The sequence below is a fragment of the Crocodylus siamensis genome, chromosome 1 (assembly GCF_052110815.1).
Source record: "Crocodylus siamensis isolate JL-2025a chromosome 1, ASM5211081v1, whole genome shotgun sequence".
Taxonomy (NCBI): domain Eukaryota; kingdom Metazoa; phylum Chordata; order Crocodylia; family Crocodylidae; genus Crocodylus; species Crocodylus siamensis.
The window spans coordinates 15,303,101-15,321,956 of NC_143395.1; the positions used below are offsets into that span (position 1 = coordinate 15,303,101).

An 18,856-nucleotide genomic window follows, 5' to 3' on the forward strand; every position below is an offset into this window, starting at 1 on the left:
CAGATACTGTTACTAGTAACCATTTTATTTTGTATTATTTAGGCTATCAAGTACTAGCCCCCACTGCCTATTATGATCAGACTGGTGCCTTAGTAGTAGGCCCTGGAGCAAGAACTGGCCTTGGAGCACCAGTTAGATTGGTGGCATCAACTCCTGTTATAATCAGTTCTGCAGCAGCACAAGCTGGTAAGTACTAGGTCTGCCATATTTGCGGTGGTTTGTTTCCCAATTCTGTCTTGAAGCATTTCTTCCTGGAATTTTAATTCATGAATATTTGATATTTAGTTAGGGTTCTTATTCTACATCAGGGTTGTCCAACTTCTGAGTTTCTGTGGGGTCTGATACCTCACGGGCTACACTAGGTTGAGCTACAGCCCTCCCTTACAGATGCTCCTCAACCCCCACCCCCCCATGCACACTGCGCCACGTGCCTATTCCTGCTTCCCCTTCCCCCCATGCACACACATACTACATCACATGTCTGTATGGGCACCCCACTGCTGCACTGTGCATCTGCGAGACAAAGCCCCACTTCAGGAATTCTGGTGAGCTTTTGGTGGGTGGGAGCAGTGACAATTGATACTATCCTATCTGATCCAGGTCCATCTGCCCTGCACACACTGCTGAGGGTGCTGGACAGAGGGGGCAGGGGACCTGCCATGGGCCAGATAGAATCCTTTGGCTGGTTGAATCTGTTCCATGGGCCTTATTTTGCCCACCTCTGATATACAGTCATCATTTAAGCTATACATCTGCTTCTTTGGGAGGGATCCATGAAAATAATATTATATATGAATAATTCATTTTCAAGGTTATAAATGTTTTAAGGAGTTGTTTTGATGATTAAAAACATGTGTCTTGCAGCTGCAGCAGCTTCAGCTGGCGGAACAGCAAACAATTTGGCAGGAGCCACAAACAGTCTATTTCGGCCACTTGGTGCTCAGCCACAACAGCAACAGCAGCAAACAAATAGTAGTCTACAATCTAATTCATTTTATGGCAGTAACTCTTTGGCCAGTAACTCCCAGAGCAGTTCCCTGTTTTCTCATGGTCCTGGCCAACCAGGAACTACATCTCTTGGCTTTGGAAGTAGCAGCTCCTTAGGAGCAGCTATCGGCTCTGCACTTGGTGGATTTGGCACGTCAGGTAGGTTCTTAATACAGTGAGGAGTTTCTATGAGGTTTGTGGGTTAAGAAGAAATATCTTTTGTGTACAAGTGTACTTTATGCAGTACATTTCTAAATAGAACTTGTTATTTGAAGTTAAAACAGGAATGATCACATAATCTAGAGAAGAAAACAAAAAGTTGTTTAATCCACTAAGCCCTCTGTATGTGAAGTAATTTAAAAAAATGATACCCTTCAGTCACAAACACCTCCAAAATACTTTCCAAAAACAGAAATAAGCACATTTCACTGCTATAGAAGTTGTGTGTATTCACAGGCAAGTCTGTATTTTGTGGGGTTTTTTTGTTATGTTGGGGAGTTTTTTAAACATTGATTAGTCTGTTACTTTTTCAGAGATGTTTTCTGAACTAACTTTTCATGCCTGGAAAACTCTTAAATTGTTTAAAAAAAATACAGATTGAAATATTTTTTGGCACATACTGATCAAATGTTATAGTCACCCTTGCATGTTACTTTAAAGGATTTGGGCTGTGATCCTACAAAGACTTATACACATGAGTAGTTCTGTTAACTTCTGGAGGATTACTCTTATGTGCAGTTAAGCACGTGCATAGCTTTTTGCGGAAGTGGGGCCTTGATAACTAACTAGTGCCCCAAAATTTGAATTCAGTCCGTTTTTAAAACCACCCTATTGCATGTTGCCATAATGTTCTTGATTTTGTTTAATTTGTATCAGAAACTTGATACATTCTTTTATTTACCAATTTTTTTAGTCATATAGGTTCATATCAAGGTAGTATTCATAATTTTAAAGTAACTTATTTTTAAATTCTAGAAGCTGGAAACAGAAATATCTTTGTAGATGATCTTTTCTTCAGCTATATATTTATAGCACATAGCACTGTGTTGCATTTCAGTTTTCTTTAAAAAAAAAAATCAGTGAAGCGCACTAACAATTTCATGTACTTTGGATAAAAATTGAGGCAAAATACCAAGCTTATGTAGCTTAACAGTATGCTTTTAAGTATTGGGAAATGTCCAATATGAAGCAGTTTTTAAAAATGTATAGGAAAACTTTTAATAACCCCTAGTTAAACATTTCTTTAGTCAGTTTAAATAAGCAAAAAAAAATTGAAGCATACCAACTTCAGCGCTGAAACACTTTTCACATGGTAACACGTAGCATGTCCATTGAAACAAATAGACTTAAAAAGCTATTGACATGCAGGTTTTTCAACATCAGTTTTGCACTATGGGATAGAAGTAATTCTTACGTATTAAGACAGCTACTTAAGCCACGAAACCCAAAATCACATATTATACTCCAGCCTTTGTTCATACCATTTGGAATGGGCTAAGAGTACCTCTGTAATGCATACATTTAAAGAAAAAATCACCAAAAGGGTATTCAGTTAAATAATTTTTCAAATGTTTTTCTGCAATGTTGCCAGGAGTTTACAGAGTAACTGTGCATTCCCTGTCCTATTTTTTTCATTGTAGATACGTTCTGAAATACTGTGTAGCTTCTGTACGTTTTTAATATAGCAGTCAGTGTTCCAATCTAGATACTGTTGCATTTCATGAGTAGAGGAAATGCATCCCATATATGTGTACATATTTTAATGTGAGGCATCTATTTAAGACTAAGCATACATATAATACTTAAAATTATAGGGCATTTATACACATACGTTTGTCTGCTCCGCATGCAAGCTGATGCACGCACGCAGTGCTGCATTGTATATGTTTATATAAATGGTGAAATGTGCATCACGGCTAAGAAAATGGCAGCAGTGCACTTTTCAACTAGAACACCTTCGATGTGTTTTAGTTCAAAAGCACGCCACCATTTTCTCAGTGTTGACACCCATTTTGCCATTTATCCAAATGCACGTGTTGCAGCACCAGGCACTTGTAAAAGCTCCTGGCACTGCAGCACACGCATGTGTACAAACGCCCAGATAGATTTACACATGAGATCTTGTCTAGCGTGATCAGAGGCAACCTCTTATGAAGCTAATGCCAGTCCTTCAGATGAAGTCTTTCCAGCAAATGTTGAAAGGCAGCAGATTCAGTCTGTGTCACATAGCAATATTAATTTTCAGTCTAGTGCCCTGACCATAGTCTGTAGATCCTAAAATCTTGTAATAGTATCCCCAGTTGTCTTCATTGACATGGCAATTCTTAGTGGAGACAGGCAGTCTGTGCTATGCAGATTGAAAAGTGCTGTGAATCCTTTAGGATGAAAGGTGCTATCTAAAAACTAAGGTATTCTTAATAGTAGTATTGAAGTGCAATTTTATTGAAAGTGCCCTTCTGCCAAGTAAGTATAATTGATACTTACCAAAGTAGCCTTTAAAAAAATATATGATGTAGTTACTGATAACTGTATAGCTCTTTTCATTTTATTAATGCATTCTTCAGGTGAATTTATGTAATTGATGACATACCCAGAGTTTTGAGCTTCTCTGTCTTTCCCCTCAGTGTCTTGCATGGACAGAGTTATAATTTAAAAGGGCCAGTGAAAACAGATAGGCAAAAAATACAGCTCTTTCCCTTTAAAAAAAAAAAATCCATTGCTACAGAAAAAATAATTTAGCCTCCCAAAGCAAATACTGTAGTAAGCATAAAACCCTAGCTGAATGGGCAAACAACTGGCAAATACAGGCAGGCATATATATATATATATATATATATATATATATATATATGATGAATCTATACATTATATTATGAGAATAGGAGAGTACAAATTGCACACATGCAGAAAACTGTTTTTAAAAGAAAATTTTTCATATAGAAGAATCAAATCAAGCTCTGATTTTGGGAAATGCAAGAATTAAAGTTATCTCTGCAACCTTAATTTGATCCCTCTGTGTGTACATCATGATAGTCTTTAATTACATGGTTATATGCCTTGCCCCAGGACCCCTGCCTCATTCAATGCATAAAGTGGACCTCATCTACACATCACTATAGACTAGGGATGGAAGTTATTTATCTGCCTACTTCTCTTGTTGCACAAGTTCTTATCTGCAGAGAATGAAGTAAGGGATTGCAGAAAGAGAAGGGTGGTCTTGTAATTAGTTGAAAATTGCTTTGGAGAACTGGATTCTGTTCATGCACCACCCATATGACACTATTCAACTTAAACCCAACTTTTCCCACATTATTATTAATTTTGTTTCTGATTTTCTTTCTCTCTGACTTGCAGAACTGCTGTGCACTCACAGTTGCAGCTCTGTCAATGGGATAATACCAATTAGTCACACAGGGGTTTTGTTAAGATAAATCCTCTAACGTTTTGGGAAGCATACAGATATACTGTAGTGATGATGAGTGTTATGCAGAAGCAGATAAGAAAATAAATCTATTTTCAGAGCAAGGTTTGAATAGGATACAGTGAGTAAGGCACTGTGTCACTCATTGAATAAGGAAAAACACCAAAGCATTAAACAATTACTCATTAAATGACTACTTCATATGTGGTGCATTGAATGTCCTGGGGCTACATAGAATAAAGCTGGGGTGACTACAAGTGACATATAGGAGAGGAGGCAGGAAGCAGAAAGGAGAGCAGGTAGGCAGAATACAGCAGAAAGGAGAGGAGGACATTGGGCAAGGGAGTACAGTATGGGAAAGAAAGCAGAGCAACAAATTGAGCAGAAAGAGGCACTCGGGCAGGCTACAGGACTAATTTGTGGCATGCCTTGCAAAAAGTTGGCCCCCATTGGAATGGAGGATATGGCCGTGTAATTAGACATTATCATACTGCATGTGTACAAGGAAGCCAAATTAAGATTTTGCAAGCAGTCCCAATGCTGGCACTTCTTAACTATTGAGTGCTTGATTTTGCAGCCTTAAAGGTTTTAACATGTTTGTGTGTAACTTCATCCTTTTTTTAAAAAATAAAAGAAAGAAATCAAATTTTAATTTGGAGTATTTAATGCCCACATGGTTCGTCAACAGGTTTATAACGTTTAGAGTCTCCATTTATTAGGGTTTTCATACCAGTTGCCTTAGTCCTCCTCCCTATCCTCAGTGTCCATCCAGAATGTCTCAGTTCCACTCCATACCCTCTCCCCTCCATCCTTCCTCTTAATCTAATTTGCCTGGAGGCTGGGAGGTAAGCATAGACAGCACCTTGTATTCATTGTTGTCACTGGCTTCTAATTTCCTTCCTTCTGCTCCTAATCCAGTCTGCCTCATTTCCATTACAAGAAGTTCTTTTTCCCAGTCTCCTACCTTAGCTGGTCAGTGCAATTTCTGTGCTCTGGCTTCTCATCAAACTTGTCTCTTCTCTCTCTTCCTTGCCTCCCCAACCCAGTCTCTCAGTTTCCCAGTCTCCTTGTGCAACCAGTTACAATCTTCCTGTCAGTTCATTGTCTGATCTCAATCCTCTACTAGTCGTCTTTTCCCCAGTCTGCTCCCCACTTTCCCGTTTCTGCTTCTGTCCCATTTGCGTTCAAAACAGGCTGTTTTATCTACTGCAGTTGTTCATATCAGGGCGGGCATTCTGAGCATGAGGTGCAAGATCCCTGCTTCCCACACTAGTGCCCAGAGCCTGGAGCTGCATTTGCAAAGAAATTGCTCATCAGCCCAAAGCTCAAGCACAGCTAGTGTAGATAGAAATCTTCATTCTGAAGCCCTTTCAGGTCTCTGTTGAACATGTGTTAACTGTGATTTTTAGCCAAATTAGAATAGATGTTCTTAAAAATAGCATGGAAATTCCTAAATCCTACTTGGGTCACCTCTGTTATTTCAAGTACCTGACCTAAAATCTGGACATGCCAACTTAAAAAATGTTAAAATCTTAACATGGGCGCAACACATTCTTCACTGGCCCCCTTTTCTAAATTGGCTGAACTGTTTGGGCTGATGCTTTGTTAAAGTCAGTCTAGATAGACACCTGGCATGGAAACACCAGTGACAATCAAGTAACATCAACGTGTATTCCCTATTGAATTTATTTATTTATGGGGGGGGTTGTTTGTTTTTTTTAAGAGATTAATAGCAGTGTTTTCAAAACCATTTGTTCATAAAAATCATAGTATAAAAAATTAAATTACTTGTCCCAAAGCCTGAAGCCAGGGCATTAAAACACAGTACTAAAATGTCCCAATAAGTTTAGAATGAAATGTCAGAAAATGTGAGCATTGACTAATGCTTCCTTCTCAGTGGTGTAATTATGCCCGCCTATGATTTATTAAAAAGCATGCATGGTTATCACAGTAATTGTCTTTGTCATAACGATTGTTATAATTATTGTGATCACATCTGTTATTGCCCAGCGATAGTTGGGGATAGGTTTTATTCAGTTGACACTGTATGTAATAGGGTCTTTTTATTTCTTCTTCAGTTGGCAGTTCTGCAAGTAGTAGTGCCACAAGGAGAGATTCTCTGTCTACTAGCTCTGACTTGTACAAAAGATCTAGTAGCAGCCTAGCACCCATAGGGCAGCCATTTTACAATAGTCTGGGATTTTCCTCCTCTCCAAGTCCAATAGGCATGCCTCTGCCAAGCCAAACTCCAGGACATTCACTTACGCCACCGCCATCACTTTCATCACATGGATCCTCATCCAGTTTGCATTTAGGTAAAAAAACAAAACAAAACAAAGCACTTTTTTGTTTGTATGCGTATGTGTGTGTGTATGTATTTTTATGTGTAAAATATATGTTGCATAAGAGATGTCACATTACCTTTACTGTTAAACAGTTTTATAAGTAGAGGGCCCAGTCCTGAAAGCTGCAGAGCGCGCTCAAATTCTCATTGATGTGACAGTGGAGGGCACTGAGCATTTTGCAGTATGGGGCCAACAATTGATTTTTCTACCCTGGAGGAGGCCCGATCAAGAGCCCAGTAAGACTAAGACTTTTTTTTTGTATTATGTTATTTTCTATTATTTTATGACAGGCAACGATGCCTTATTTTTATTTGTGCTTGATATAAGTGTATTATTTATTTTACTGAGGATATTTTAAGATAAATATATGTTTTGTTTGATAGTGAAATCACTTTCACTGTCATTCATTCTATAATATTAGGAGAAGAGCTTGAGCAAAACTTACAGTATTGAACATGAACATAAAGGAATATTTTGAACCAATGAGTCCGCTGCCTTGTGGTCAAATACATTGCCGGAATGTCAGGAGTTCAGCACTGAGCAAGTGCAGTTCTGAGAATATGAGAAGTGGCAGTGGTTGTGACCATAATGCATTCTTTCCATGGTGCCTTTTACGTCAGGTGTATTTCAGGTACTTAATTAGCAATAGTTATATAAATTTTTAAGCCAATGAGATGTTGGCTTGATTTTAAAAAGCCAAAAAAAACCCAAAGCCAAAATAACAATGTGCATACACCAGATTGGATATTTTTAAAGTTGCTGTCTTGATCCAAAATTACTTTAAAACTTTTTCCTCTTCCGTTGTAGTTTTTGTGGTGATTGAACTTGGGTGCTAAAATTGTACCATAAAACTGCATTTAGTAATCAGAATTGCTTCTCTAGCCTCAGTGACTATTTTGTAGTAGAGAGTTTAGTCCCTGTATTTGTTTTGGCATAATACAAATAAAATGCAAAAGAAAGGAAGCTGAGGCCCTAGGGGAATTAACTTTTTAAATTCAAGATGTGTGACTGGTGTATGTATTAACATTTAAATGTACTTGTAAATAGACAATACACTTACAATTTAGTGTCCCCTTTTATTTTGGTTATGTGCTGAGTACCCTAAATAAAGACTGGGTTAGGGGATGTTTCAGCACGTTTGATCTTTTTACTTACCTTTTTTCCTTTTTCAGGTCTACACAGTACACCTTTGGGCTGAGACCAAGCATGAAAAGTTTCAGCCCAAATGGAAGCTTTTCAGAAAATTATGAACATCTGACAATGGGGTTATCATGGAAACCACTTTGTAACTCTATAGTTTTCACTGCTAGTGAAAGCTATAATTACTCTCAACCAAAATTTGGAGGGCTTTATTCATACAGTTATAAAGTTGATTTAATTCTGAATGAACTAAATAAGGTGCTTTCAATTTTGAGAACTGATAGTGGCCACCAATATAAAGGATTATATGTATCAGCAGAAATTGTTAAACATAAATTTGAAAACTGTTCAGATCGTTTGCCTGCCAATGTGAACTAAGTACAATTGTCTAACATTTTAGCAACTAGTTTACCAGCTAAATGATGTGTAGAGACCCATAAGATACAGTTGTATTCTGAAAAGTGACTTACCATGAGGTCCCATGCGCTGTTTCAGCAGTTTCAGAGCAGAGATGTCTAGCTTGCCTATACGTTGTCTTTTCCTAGCCTCCAAAATCAACCTGAAATTTAAAAGAAAACGTGTGGTGTGCTTCTAGGGGAGGGGGCTGTTTTGCTGTTTGGTTTGTTTTTTTGACTTGGGATTGTTTGTTTCAGGTCTTTTGATTCCCATAATTAGTAGTGAAGATTTGGCTGCTGAAACAGTTTCCTCAGTTCCACCTCTGCAGCCCATTTGTTTCTAATGGTGCTGCATTAGTAGGAAGGGGTGGTAAAAATGTCTGCAACTCATTACTTTTATTACTTTTATTCTGGCTTGCTCATGAACCTCTCTTAATTGGCTGTATTCATCTGTAGTTCTTTCAGATGAAAGAAATCACAAAGTTGTTATGCAGTAAGCCAGTATAACTGAATACAAACAGGAAACAGAATCAGAGATGCATGTTGTTTTCATTGGGTCACTTTTCAGAATAGAACAACGCTAAAGTATCGCCATTTCAATAATATCTTTCGACCCCAGCTCTCCCTCCTGGTTCAAATCTGATGTTGAACTTCATTGTGCTGCCTGCTGGCATGGACAGGATGATCTAACTTTAGCCCGTTTTAAAATAGGTGTCAAACTCAGTTGATCCCAGCCACATTGCAGGGACAACGGAGTGCAATACTTGGTGAAGGGTGCATGGGTTATACCCCTTCTTTATCAGATGCTGTTTTAAATGGTAAAGGAACAGCTACTACTTAGCAAGAAATTAATGCTATTTAATATTTTTAAGCTCCTGTCACTCTCCCTTTTCTTCCCAGCAGCATGAAGCAGAAATTCACTTCAGTTTGGCTGTTTCCCCCCACTCGCTCGCTCACTCACACACCTACAACTATAAAGCCACCCCTACGTGATTGGGGTATACCAGTTGCTTAACTGGCTTTATAGTACTAAATCGGAGTAGAGATTGAGCCATGAATTGAACTGAACTACCCTTTCACTCCTAAGTATAAAATGATAATGAACCCAATTAAGGTGAACCAAATTTCAAACCAGGCTAGTGGGACTTTGTGTTGGCGGTGCATAACGTTTTGAGTGTTCTGGTCTAGAGCAGAGTTTTAATTTTTTTTTGTTTGATTGGTTGTTTCTAAATCATGCTGTGTTCATGTTGGCCAGGCAAAGTTTGGTAACATTTTAGGTTAACGATCTCTTATTTTTTACCCTACATGAGACCTCTAGGATGAGTTAATCTGAGTGAGATTCAAAACCCATTGGCAGGCAATGGGGGGGGAACCTTGTGTTGCCTCTGCTGTGCACCTGCTCTGGAGGACTTCTGTAAACCAGGCATCATAAGCACTGAATTCGTTAATAAAAATTAGAAAAAAAAACTTGTCCTTTACATTTTCCTTTGAGAAGGTGAAGAAGAAAAGCTGACATCCTCTTAGCTGAGGAGAAGTTGAAGCTATTCCCTTATACCTTTACAGGCTTTTTAATTGCTATTTTCACAATTAAGCAGTGTATTTTATATTTGTTTAAAAGATTTAAATACAGCATCCATTGTACCATAGCTCTGTTTTAGTACTTGAGGAGAAAGTTAGATCTGTGTTGTTCTTTGAAATAAGTATAAACTACTTAATATCTGAAGGGATTTGTCCTAAATCAAGTTGATTTGCTTTTTTTTAATATAGATTACCTTCTCCTTTTTCATGAAATACACGAATGATCCCATTTCAGGAATTTAGTAGTTTATACTTAATGTACATTGTTTCCTTAATACTTAAAATTATTCATGAGTTTATTATTTGTATTGAAGATCTCACTTGTGTGAGTTCATAAATGCTAGCAGCGAATACCTCTGCTACTGCACCAGGCACACCACACAATTTTTATTTCCAACTAAATTGGAAATCTTTAGCTTCATGTACTACTAATGGTTCGATCTCTAAATATGAACTAAACTTGTGATAAGGAAACTAAAGGGTTTTAGTAACTAACCTCAGATGTGAGGTATTTTTTCTCAGCTAATCATTTTATGATAAAACTAATTGCAAGGCATCTTAAGCTATAATACATATGGTGAGCAACAAAATACACATCTTGGCATCATCTCTGAGCATTGTTTGGATGCGTTTTGTTGGGTGTTTTTGGTATGGATTGAGAATGTCGTGTGTACAAAAGCTGGGAGAAGAGCAAAGCTAGGCAGTTCTTGTATCTGTACCCTAAAGTGATTGAAAGTATGTTCTTATGTGAGAAATGTCTGTTATGACTTGCCCTTAGTCTGAGATTTTTCACTTTTAGTCCATTCAGCTTTGTCCTTAAGGTTTAGTACTATTTCTATAATAAAAGTTTCAAAAAGAAGACTTAACTACCTCTGCAAGTAGTCAGTATTTCCCAGTACTTTAAAAGCATGAGTTTATCAAAGCTTTTAGGGATAAAAAAGATGCTAAGAAATTTGACACATTCTTCAGGCTAACATATCAGGGATGGAGATATCTTAGCCTTGTATGTCCGATCTTAAATGAGGTAAGAATACCCCTATTGCAGGAAAATGTTTGTGTTTGTGTCTGGCATAGTAAGTGTTACTGTGTTAGTTAGCACTTGGTCTTCGTTGCCAGTAGCTAAAAGATGTTAGATGTAAAGTGTAGCTTTAGGTAATTAAAGATGAAATATGCTATATGCATATATTTTTGTTCTAGAAATTTGACACAGTTAAAAGAGAGATTTATCCAGCAATTTAAACAATCTATTTTATGCTCACGAGACCCAGTTTTCAAAAAATTGTTTAAATTGTTCCAAATACATGCGCAGTTTCTCCGATGGATTGATTGATTGTATGATAATGAATCCCACAAAGATGTGGCATTACTCAAAATTATCTGACTACTTTATGACTAAATACTGAAAATACATGTTGAGTTAAGTTACATAAAATGAATATCCTTCATATTCTAGTATGGAGGTAAGATCTCATTGCTGGACACATTTCCATTAAACAAACTTTTGCTGCCATCTTGTGGCTTTAGACAATGTCACAACACTGCTTATACAAAAGGCAAGATTTTGTTCTTACAGTTAAATTACTGTACTGAAGAAGCTGAAAAATTAAATTTTTAAAAGCTAAACTTAACTGTTTAGAATGCTGCTGTTAAAAAAAAATAATAATTTCAGAACAAACTTCTCTGCATCCAGCTTCACTTATAGAACAATGATATGTTTTTATTTTGTGTGATAGTATCATCATCATCTGTCAGCCCATTTCTAGACATAGCAATTATTAAGGTAATTATAGAAATGATAGCTATAAGGTATGAATTTCATGGCCAACCTTATAACAATAAGATAACAACAAATCTTGGAGCTGTATTTAACATCACTTAATCCTACACTAGATTAAGCTAACGGCTTAAAGTACATATTTCTTTACTGTTTTTACCATTAAATTATTAAAATGTATTTATTTTATAATCAGTTGTTTGTTTTTTAGCAAATTATTATGCCGTGCAACAAACCAAACTACCTTGTACAGTACAAATTAGCCAACTGAGAGAACATTTTTTTTTAAAAAAGGGTGCTTAGAAGATCTCACAAGGAAGTAGTCATCCCATTATAACAATGTGGTTGCCTGGTCTAGTAGATGGGTGATATTTTGCTGAATAATTGAAGGCTTGGCTGGGGCACTGTCAATTTAAATTTTTTATCCATTTCATTTTAGAGCACCGTTCAAACAGCACATTCTGCAATTTATCTTTTTAAAATTCCTTTAAAAGTTGAGGTGGTTTTTGCTCTTCTTGATGCTGGTAAAAATGTTTTTAGTTTAGTGTGTGTGTGTGTGTATGTACATGTGTGTGGTTAAATGCTGGAAAAATAGTGAAACCTCTTAGCATAGTGACTTTATTAGCTGTCATCATAGTAGATAATTGTTGACTTTTGTTATTTTTTCTTTAAAGAGGTTGTGTCTCTTAAGTATTGTGTTTGATACTTGATTATGATGGTGTGTGCTGTGTGTTTAAATGTGGAGGGGAGAAGGACCTTGTGAATCAATTTATGACAGTTATAATTTACATGGGAGAAGACAATGATGGGATTGTGAGACAGTTGGATAACTACGTAAAATAGGGAACAGGACATGCAAAGCAAGACCAGATCAATTCATATAAGTAATGGCGGAGCAGAGAGAGAGCTTTTAAGGCAGTGTCAAAACGCTCAGAGATTGATGTGATACAGTGCAAGTGTAGTGATGATCAATTTACTGCTCACAGGTGAGATCGAGCTCATGGAGCTGTGTTATCCATCTCAGGGGGGAGTCCCAGTAGCATAACTGAGGTGGGGAGGTGGTGACTGGGACAGCAACCCAGCCTTTTTTGCAGGGGAAGCACACACATAGCCAACTGCCACAGCAGCAGCTAATCACACCACCATCATGGCAGCAGCCCATGGTGCCCTATGCATCAGCTGTCCCAGGCATGGATCTGCCCTGCTATGCTTCTGGGGGTGCCCTGTGGGCCAGATGAGGCCAGTGTGTGCCAGCTAGGTATGATTTGCAGGACTGGTAACTCTTGATCAGGTGGATTGGCAGCCCATGGAGGGATTACCATTGCAAAAATTAACTTCAGTTTAACTAACGCTAAAACAATCAAAGCTACAATTCAATCCTGACAACCATTCTTGGCGTTTTTTATTTTTAAATTTGTTCACCATAAACCTAGTGCTTGCAAGAGGTGCCTAATTTAAAGCCTGGGGTGCTGAAGTCTGTTTTCCCACAGAGCAGGTACAGCATGGGCAAACAGCAGCATGCATTCTTCCACAGAGTGCAGTGCCAGTGTGCTATAAATGACAGTAAGGTACCTCCAGGGATCAAAAGGTAGTTCAGATTTCATGGCCTCTTTAAACCTTTGGCCAACTTTGAGGCTACCAGCCAGAGTATGAGTTAGTGGTGCTTGTGAAATGGAAACCTGCCCACTATGCTGAGTTTAAAGTTTCCAGATGTACACAAATGTACAGAATACCTCATACTTCATCAGTTTTCCCAATGGAAGTTCTTTTCACTCCTGCCTTTTTACTTTAAAAAAAAATAAATTGAGAATCTCTTGTGGATATAGCCATGCATTCATTTCACCTAAAGAAAGGTGAATATAAGTAACAAGAAGACGTTTTGTTTTCTTTGCTTCAAGACATCCATGATCTATTACATTCATTTTTATTGTTTCTCACTTCAAAGCTTTTCACTGACAGAACTGCTTCCTTGTAGGAGGACTGACAAATGGTAGTGGTCGCTATATTTCTGCAGCACCTGGAGCAGAAGCAAAGTATCGCAGTGCTGCGAGTACCTCCAGTCTTTTTAGCTCCAGCAGCCAGCTTTTCCCTCCTTCACGTCTTCGTTACAGTAGGTCTGATATTATGCCATCTGGACGAAGTAGATTGCTGGAAGATTTTAGAAATAATCGCTTCCCCAACCTTCAGCTAAGAGACCTTGTTGGACATATTGTTGAATTTTCTCAAGATCAGCATGGTTCTCGGTAAGTGGCATAGTGAAGTTTGTAATAGTAATGCTTAGTTTGATAGACTTAGGTATCTTAATAAATGTTTTTAAGAATGTGTAGTCATTCTAGTAGCCACACTGGGATGTATTTGTAGTCACCTTTTAAGAGAACTGCCATATGAGTGAGACACAAAGTTTCACACTGGTCTGCCTCAAAACCAAGGAGAATGTTACCAGGGTGTTGAATGAGGAGCTACGTTTTCAATTGTAAAATAAAAAGTTTCTCATTAACTTTAAACTATTAGCTTAAATATCACACATCTTCTCTCCCCAAAAGAATGGCGTTTGGAATCTAGAAATTTTTCAATGGAACGACAGCATCTAATTAGGGGTCACTTGCATTTGTCTCTTGAATATGCTAATTAACTGGTCAACATTTTGCCCTTCGAACATTTTTAGACCAAACCTGTAGGCATTGTTAGTCTGAGGCCTCAGGCTGATGTTATAACTGAAGACACGGTTAACCTACTAATGCCATCTTAAATAGCAACACAGCCACAAGTTTAGGCAATTAATGACGCTACAAAATGTGAAACAGTCTACAAATTACTCCACAAAATGCATGTAGTAATTTTGTAGCTGGTTTCCATCTCTCCTTAAATTGATTGTGTGGCAGAGTCCCCTACCATGAAGCCTGATGCTGGCTATGTGGCAGGGCTTGGCTGGCAGATCCTCCAGGCCTGGGACTGCACTGAATCTCCAGGCAGCTCCAGAGCTGCAACCCACAATCACCTGATTGTCAGTGTCATTCCCAGGACCTCACTGGAACTGGCTGGAGACTCCAGCGTAGTGCCACAGCTGAGACTGCCAATCAGTTGACTGTGGGTCCCAGTCCAGGGACCACACTGATTCATTGGGCATCGAGTTTTCAACTTCCTGGTACAGGAGGAGTCTGGGATCATGGTCCTGGCCCCCCCCTGCACTGTTAAGTATGAGTGGTGCAGCTGGAATCAGATCTCTGATCCAAAAGAAATGCATCATGCCATGAATGTGCGGCATGGCAGGAGATGCAATAATGGTGGCATTAAATACACACGTGCCAGGGTTAAAAACACCTCTATGTATTAAAAAAAACCAAAAAAAACCCCACTATTGAAATTAGTGCTTTTTAAGATAATTTAGTTAAATAATCCCCATTTTAGCAATCTGATATCTCATCAGAACAAAAAAGGTGGAAGAATTTACAGCATTTGAGGTTTTTCTCTCTCTGCATATAATATGCAAATTTATTTTGGGCTTAGATTCATACAGCAAAAGCTAGAACGAGCTACTCCAGCTGAGCGCCAGATGGTATTTAATGAGATTCTGCAAGCGGCATATCAATTGATGACTGACGTATTTGGAAACTATGTGATACAGAAGTTTTTTGAGGTAAGGATATACTTTTGAGATCACTTGTAGAAATACTGACTAAATGTCATACCTTTGCTTGTGTTGTTTTCCTAGTATTGTAGCAAAATAGTATTGTATGGATATGATGGTACCCAAGTTTCTGCATATTGCTGATCGTGTTTCTTTTCCAGTGGTTCCCAAATAGGATCCTCAAAAGAGACATTTCATTTATCAGTGTCTTGAAGTAGCCCTGTCCTGTTTGATTGTTACTCTCCTCTCCATACCTAGGCCCAGACTGTATCAAGAAGCTGGGTGAAACAGTTTCTGTCTTAGAATTGTAAAAAAAATGATGATTGGCAGTGACCTCAAGAGATCTAGTCCAACCCCCTCCTCAAACCAGGACCATCCCCAGCTAGATCATCCCAGCCAAGGCTTTGTCTAGCAATGTCCATTGTAAGGAGAAATATTGTGGTTAAGGAGATGACATGACATTTTATAAAATTTCTTTGAAAAGTTACCTGTTAGTCATACCTGGCAAACAGTTTCTAAATAATATAAATCTAAACAAGTCCTTTAACAATGTTGAAACGTGGTCCAGGAAATATATATATTATTTACATCAGTTCTGTTATTTGGGGGAGTCATATGTTGCCTGATATGACTATGTATGGGGACCCTTAGCTGAAATTTTGAATAAATGTGTGTGTGAATAGACATGCAGTAGGACACTTTATAGATACAAACATTAGTGACTGATTATTTGAATAAGTAATTAAAGGTGCTCTGACAGTGTATAGAATAAAAAGACCCAGCATCTTGTAACTTTTCTTTGTTTTTCCACTAAATGGACATATGCTGCCAGCAAAGGAAAAAAAAATGCCACAAAAGTAGGGAAAATTGATGCAACTTTTGATTAATTTTTATACCTAGTTTGCCTCCCTTGGCACCAAGCTATCTGCCATCCCAGATTAAATTTTAAAAATCCTTTATTAGTTTGCTTGAAATGCTTCTACTACTATGTCTGTAACTTGCAGTTCATTTCTCCTGTAATAAGACAAATTAAGAGAGAATTTCACAGAAGTTCAAGACTGGAAGGGACCTCGTGAGATCATTAGGTCCACCCCCATGCTCTGGGCACGAAAGACTGCTGGGGTCAAATAACCCCAGCAAGGTGTGCATCTAGGCTCCTTTTGAAGATTAACAGGGTAGGTGTCTGCACCACCCCTACCGGGAGTCTATTCCAGAGTCTGGTCACATAAACTGTGAACAAGTTTTTACTTGTATCCAGTCTGACACCTTCTTCAAGGAGTTTATGACCATTGCTCCTGGTTTTCCCTGGTGCACTTTGGTGAATAGTTGTTCGCCTAGCCCCCCAATATATTTGTATTTGCCACCAACCCCTCCCAAAGTCTTCTCTTTTCTAGGCTGAACAGTCCCGTATCTGTCAGCCTTTCCTCATATGGCTTACTCTTCAAGCCTCTAGTTATACGAGTGGCTCTTCTCTGCACTCTCTCAAGCTTCTCTACATCTGGAAGTGTGGTGCCTAGAACTGGACACCACACAACTTGTTCTAATTTGAGAAGAAGCTTGCTAGGGACACAAAAGGTAACAATAAAAATTTCTTTAAGAACCTTCGAAGCTGAAGCCCTGCCAGGGAGTCAGTTGGGCTTTTGGATGATCAGGGTGTAAAAGGGGATGCTAAAGGTTTTAAGTGCTCTTGACTAAGTTTAGGTAGCCATGGATTTATAGGGAATGTTCACTTTCTCTGTAACATTTTCTATGAAAAATATACTATGCTCACTTCTGAACTTGGGAGAGGATGTTGTCATATCTTGGTGGGTTCAAAAGTAGACCACAAACTTAGTTTAATTTTATGTAGTTTTGGTTCACTACAAGCTTAGATTATCCTCTCCTTTGAAACTTATCTCTGTAGAATACTAGGGTCCAGGTTTTGCACTTTTCCAGACTTTTACCCACCAAGCTAAACCTCATCTACAATAGGCTGCTTGTGTCACCAGAATTTCTTCCTATAGACAACAGCTGTCAGTGGGAAATCCTCTGAGTGTGTTCATGTCCGTGTGACTTCAGCTGACCTCATGTGGCTCCACATACAGCAGATGACCATTAGCTACCAACTGGACAGTAGCAGCCAGCAGAAGACACGGGCATGTCTACACACTCACTTTTTGTTGGGTGGCAGTAGAAGTCTTCTTTGAATGATGGTACTCTGTCAACAGAAGGAAAGGGATCTGCTGCTACAGGGAAGTGCTAGATATAGACCCACTCGCTCTTCTGGAGGAATTGGGAATTGGAGTTCTGCTAGCAAAACTATGTCATGTAAATTGGGTCTGAGATGCCTTATTGGCTTTCTGACATTACAAGCTACCCCTTACTAGCTGCACCAAGGTTCTGAAAGGCTTTTCTTGCTCCATGTTGAAGTGGAAAGTGCTCCACAGGAGTGTAGGAGAGGCCAAATGAGGATGGGGTGTTATGGAGTGCAGTGCTCCTTTACCAGTTTAAGGTTGCACATTTCCATTTTCTGTATGCTATCTGGACTTTCCACCTAGTCAGCTCGGTCATGTAAGGTATGATTGACAACAGATCTTGAGCAGGGGCCTATATGAGGAGAATTTACAAGGTTTTCCTAGAGGAATGTTAAGTAAATATAGCGAGATGATACTAACTCTGTATTCAGAACTGGTGAGATGGTATTAAAATACTGTCTGGTTCTAGTGTTTGCTGCTTTAAAATAGGATTTAGAAAAACTGGGGACACTTCAGTGAAGAGCCGTGAAAAACACTTGAGTTGTTGTCTCAGTTTATTGAAGAGAAGGAAAAAAGGTAACTTAATTGTGGTCTGTAAGTACCTATGTAAGGAAAAGATGCCCAGCACTATCACTCTAATATAGTACAAAAGGTGTGACAGTATCCACAATTGGAAGGTAAAACTTGAAATCTTCAGAGTGGAAAGTGAGCCTGAGTTTGATAGTATGTTCCTCCCAACTCAGCTCCCTGGAAGACCAGTGATGCACCTACTCTTGTAACACACCATCATCTTAGCTTCAGGGCGGAGTCACAAAAAGCGGTGACCAGAAATTAAATTCATCTTCTCCTTTTTGTTAATCATTATTCAGGAGCTCAAGCGTGGTGGATTGAGATCACACTTAGGCACCTAATAATTGGAATAGGATCTATCCCAGTGTGTGAAATCTTAAAAAGATAGCTGTTTAGAGAAGAAACACTTCATATAAGTATTTAAAGGATTTATGTGCATCAGAAATAAAGGGAATGCTTTTTTGTGATAAGCAAAGCATAGCAAACTGCAATTTTGTAGTAAATTATGACTCTTCTTAACCTTCATCCAGTTATATTCCCAGGATGGCAGTACAGCTTCTTTTGTTAACAGCATCTTTATTTTCTTATAGTTTGGAAGCCTGGATCAAAAGTTAGCCCTAGCAACACGCATACGTGGTCATGTTCTGCCATTAGCCCTACAGATGTATGGTTGTCGTGTTATTCAAAAAGCATTAGAGTCTATCTCACCTGATCAGCAGGTAATTGTAAGTTAGAAAAATGTTTTGTATTGTGTTTATTTTAATCAAATTAAATGATAATCTAA

General features: G+C 38.4%; 1 protein-coding gene across 11 annotated transcripts in view; it reads left to right on the forward strand.

The window, feature by feature from the left end:
- Nucleotides 1–18,856, forward strand: part of PUM2 (pumilio RNA binding family member 2) — a 112,575-nt gene that overhangs the window by 74,671 nt on the left and 19,048 nt on the right. For 7 of the 11 annotated variants that reach the window (XM_090031701.1, XM_090031653.1, XM_090031696.1 and 4 more), the window contains 6 exons: nt 43–186; nt 865–1,146; nt 6,487–6,723; nt 13,616–13,883; nt 15,148–15,277; nt 18,663–18,797. In XM_090031701.1, coding sequence (XP_089887827.1) covers nt 43–186; nt 865–1,146; nt 6,487–6,723; nt 13,616–13,883; nt 15,148–15,277; nt 18,663–18,797 — 1,196 coding nt within the window. The remainder of the gene's footprint in view (nt 1–42; nt 187–864; nt 1,147–6,486; nt 6,724–13,615; nt 13,884–15,147; nt 15,278–18,662; nt 18,798–18,856) is intronic. The other 4 variants (XM_090031663.1, XM_090031670.1, XM_090031682.1 and 1 more) reach the window with 3 other exon arrangements.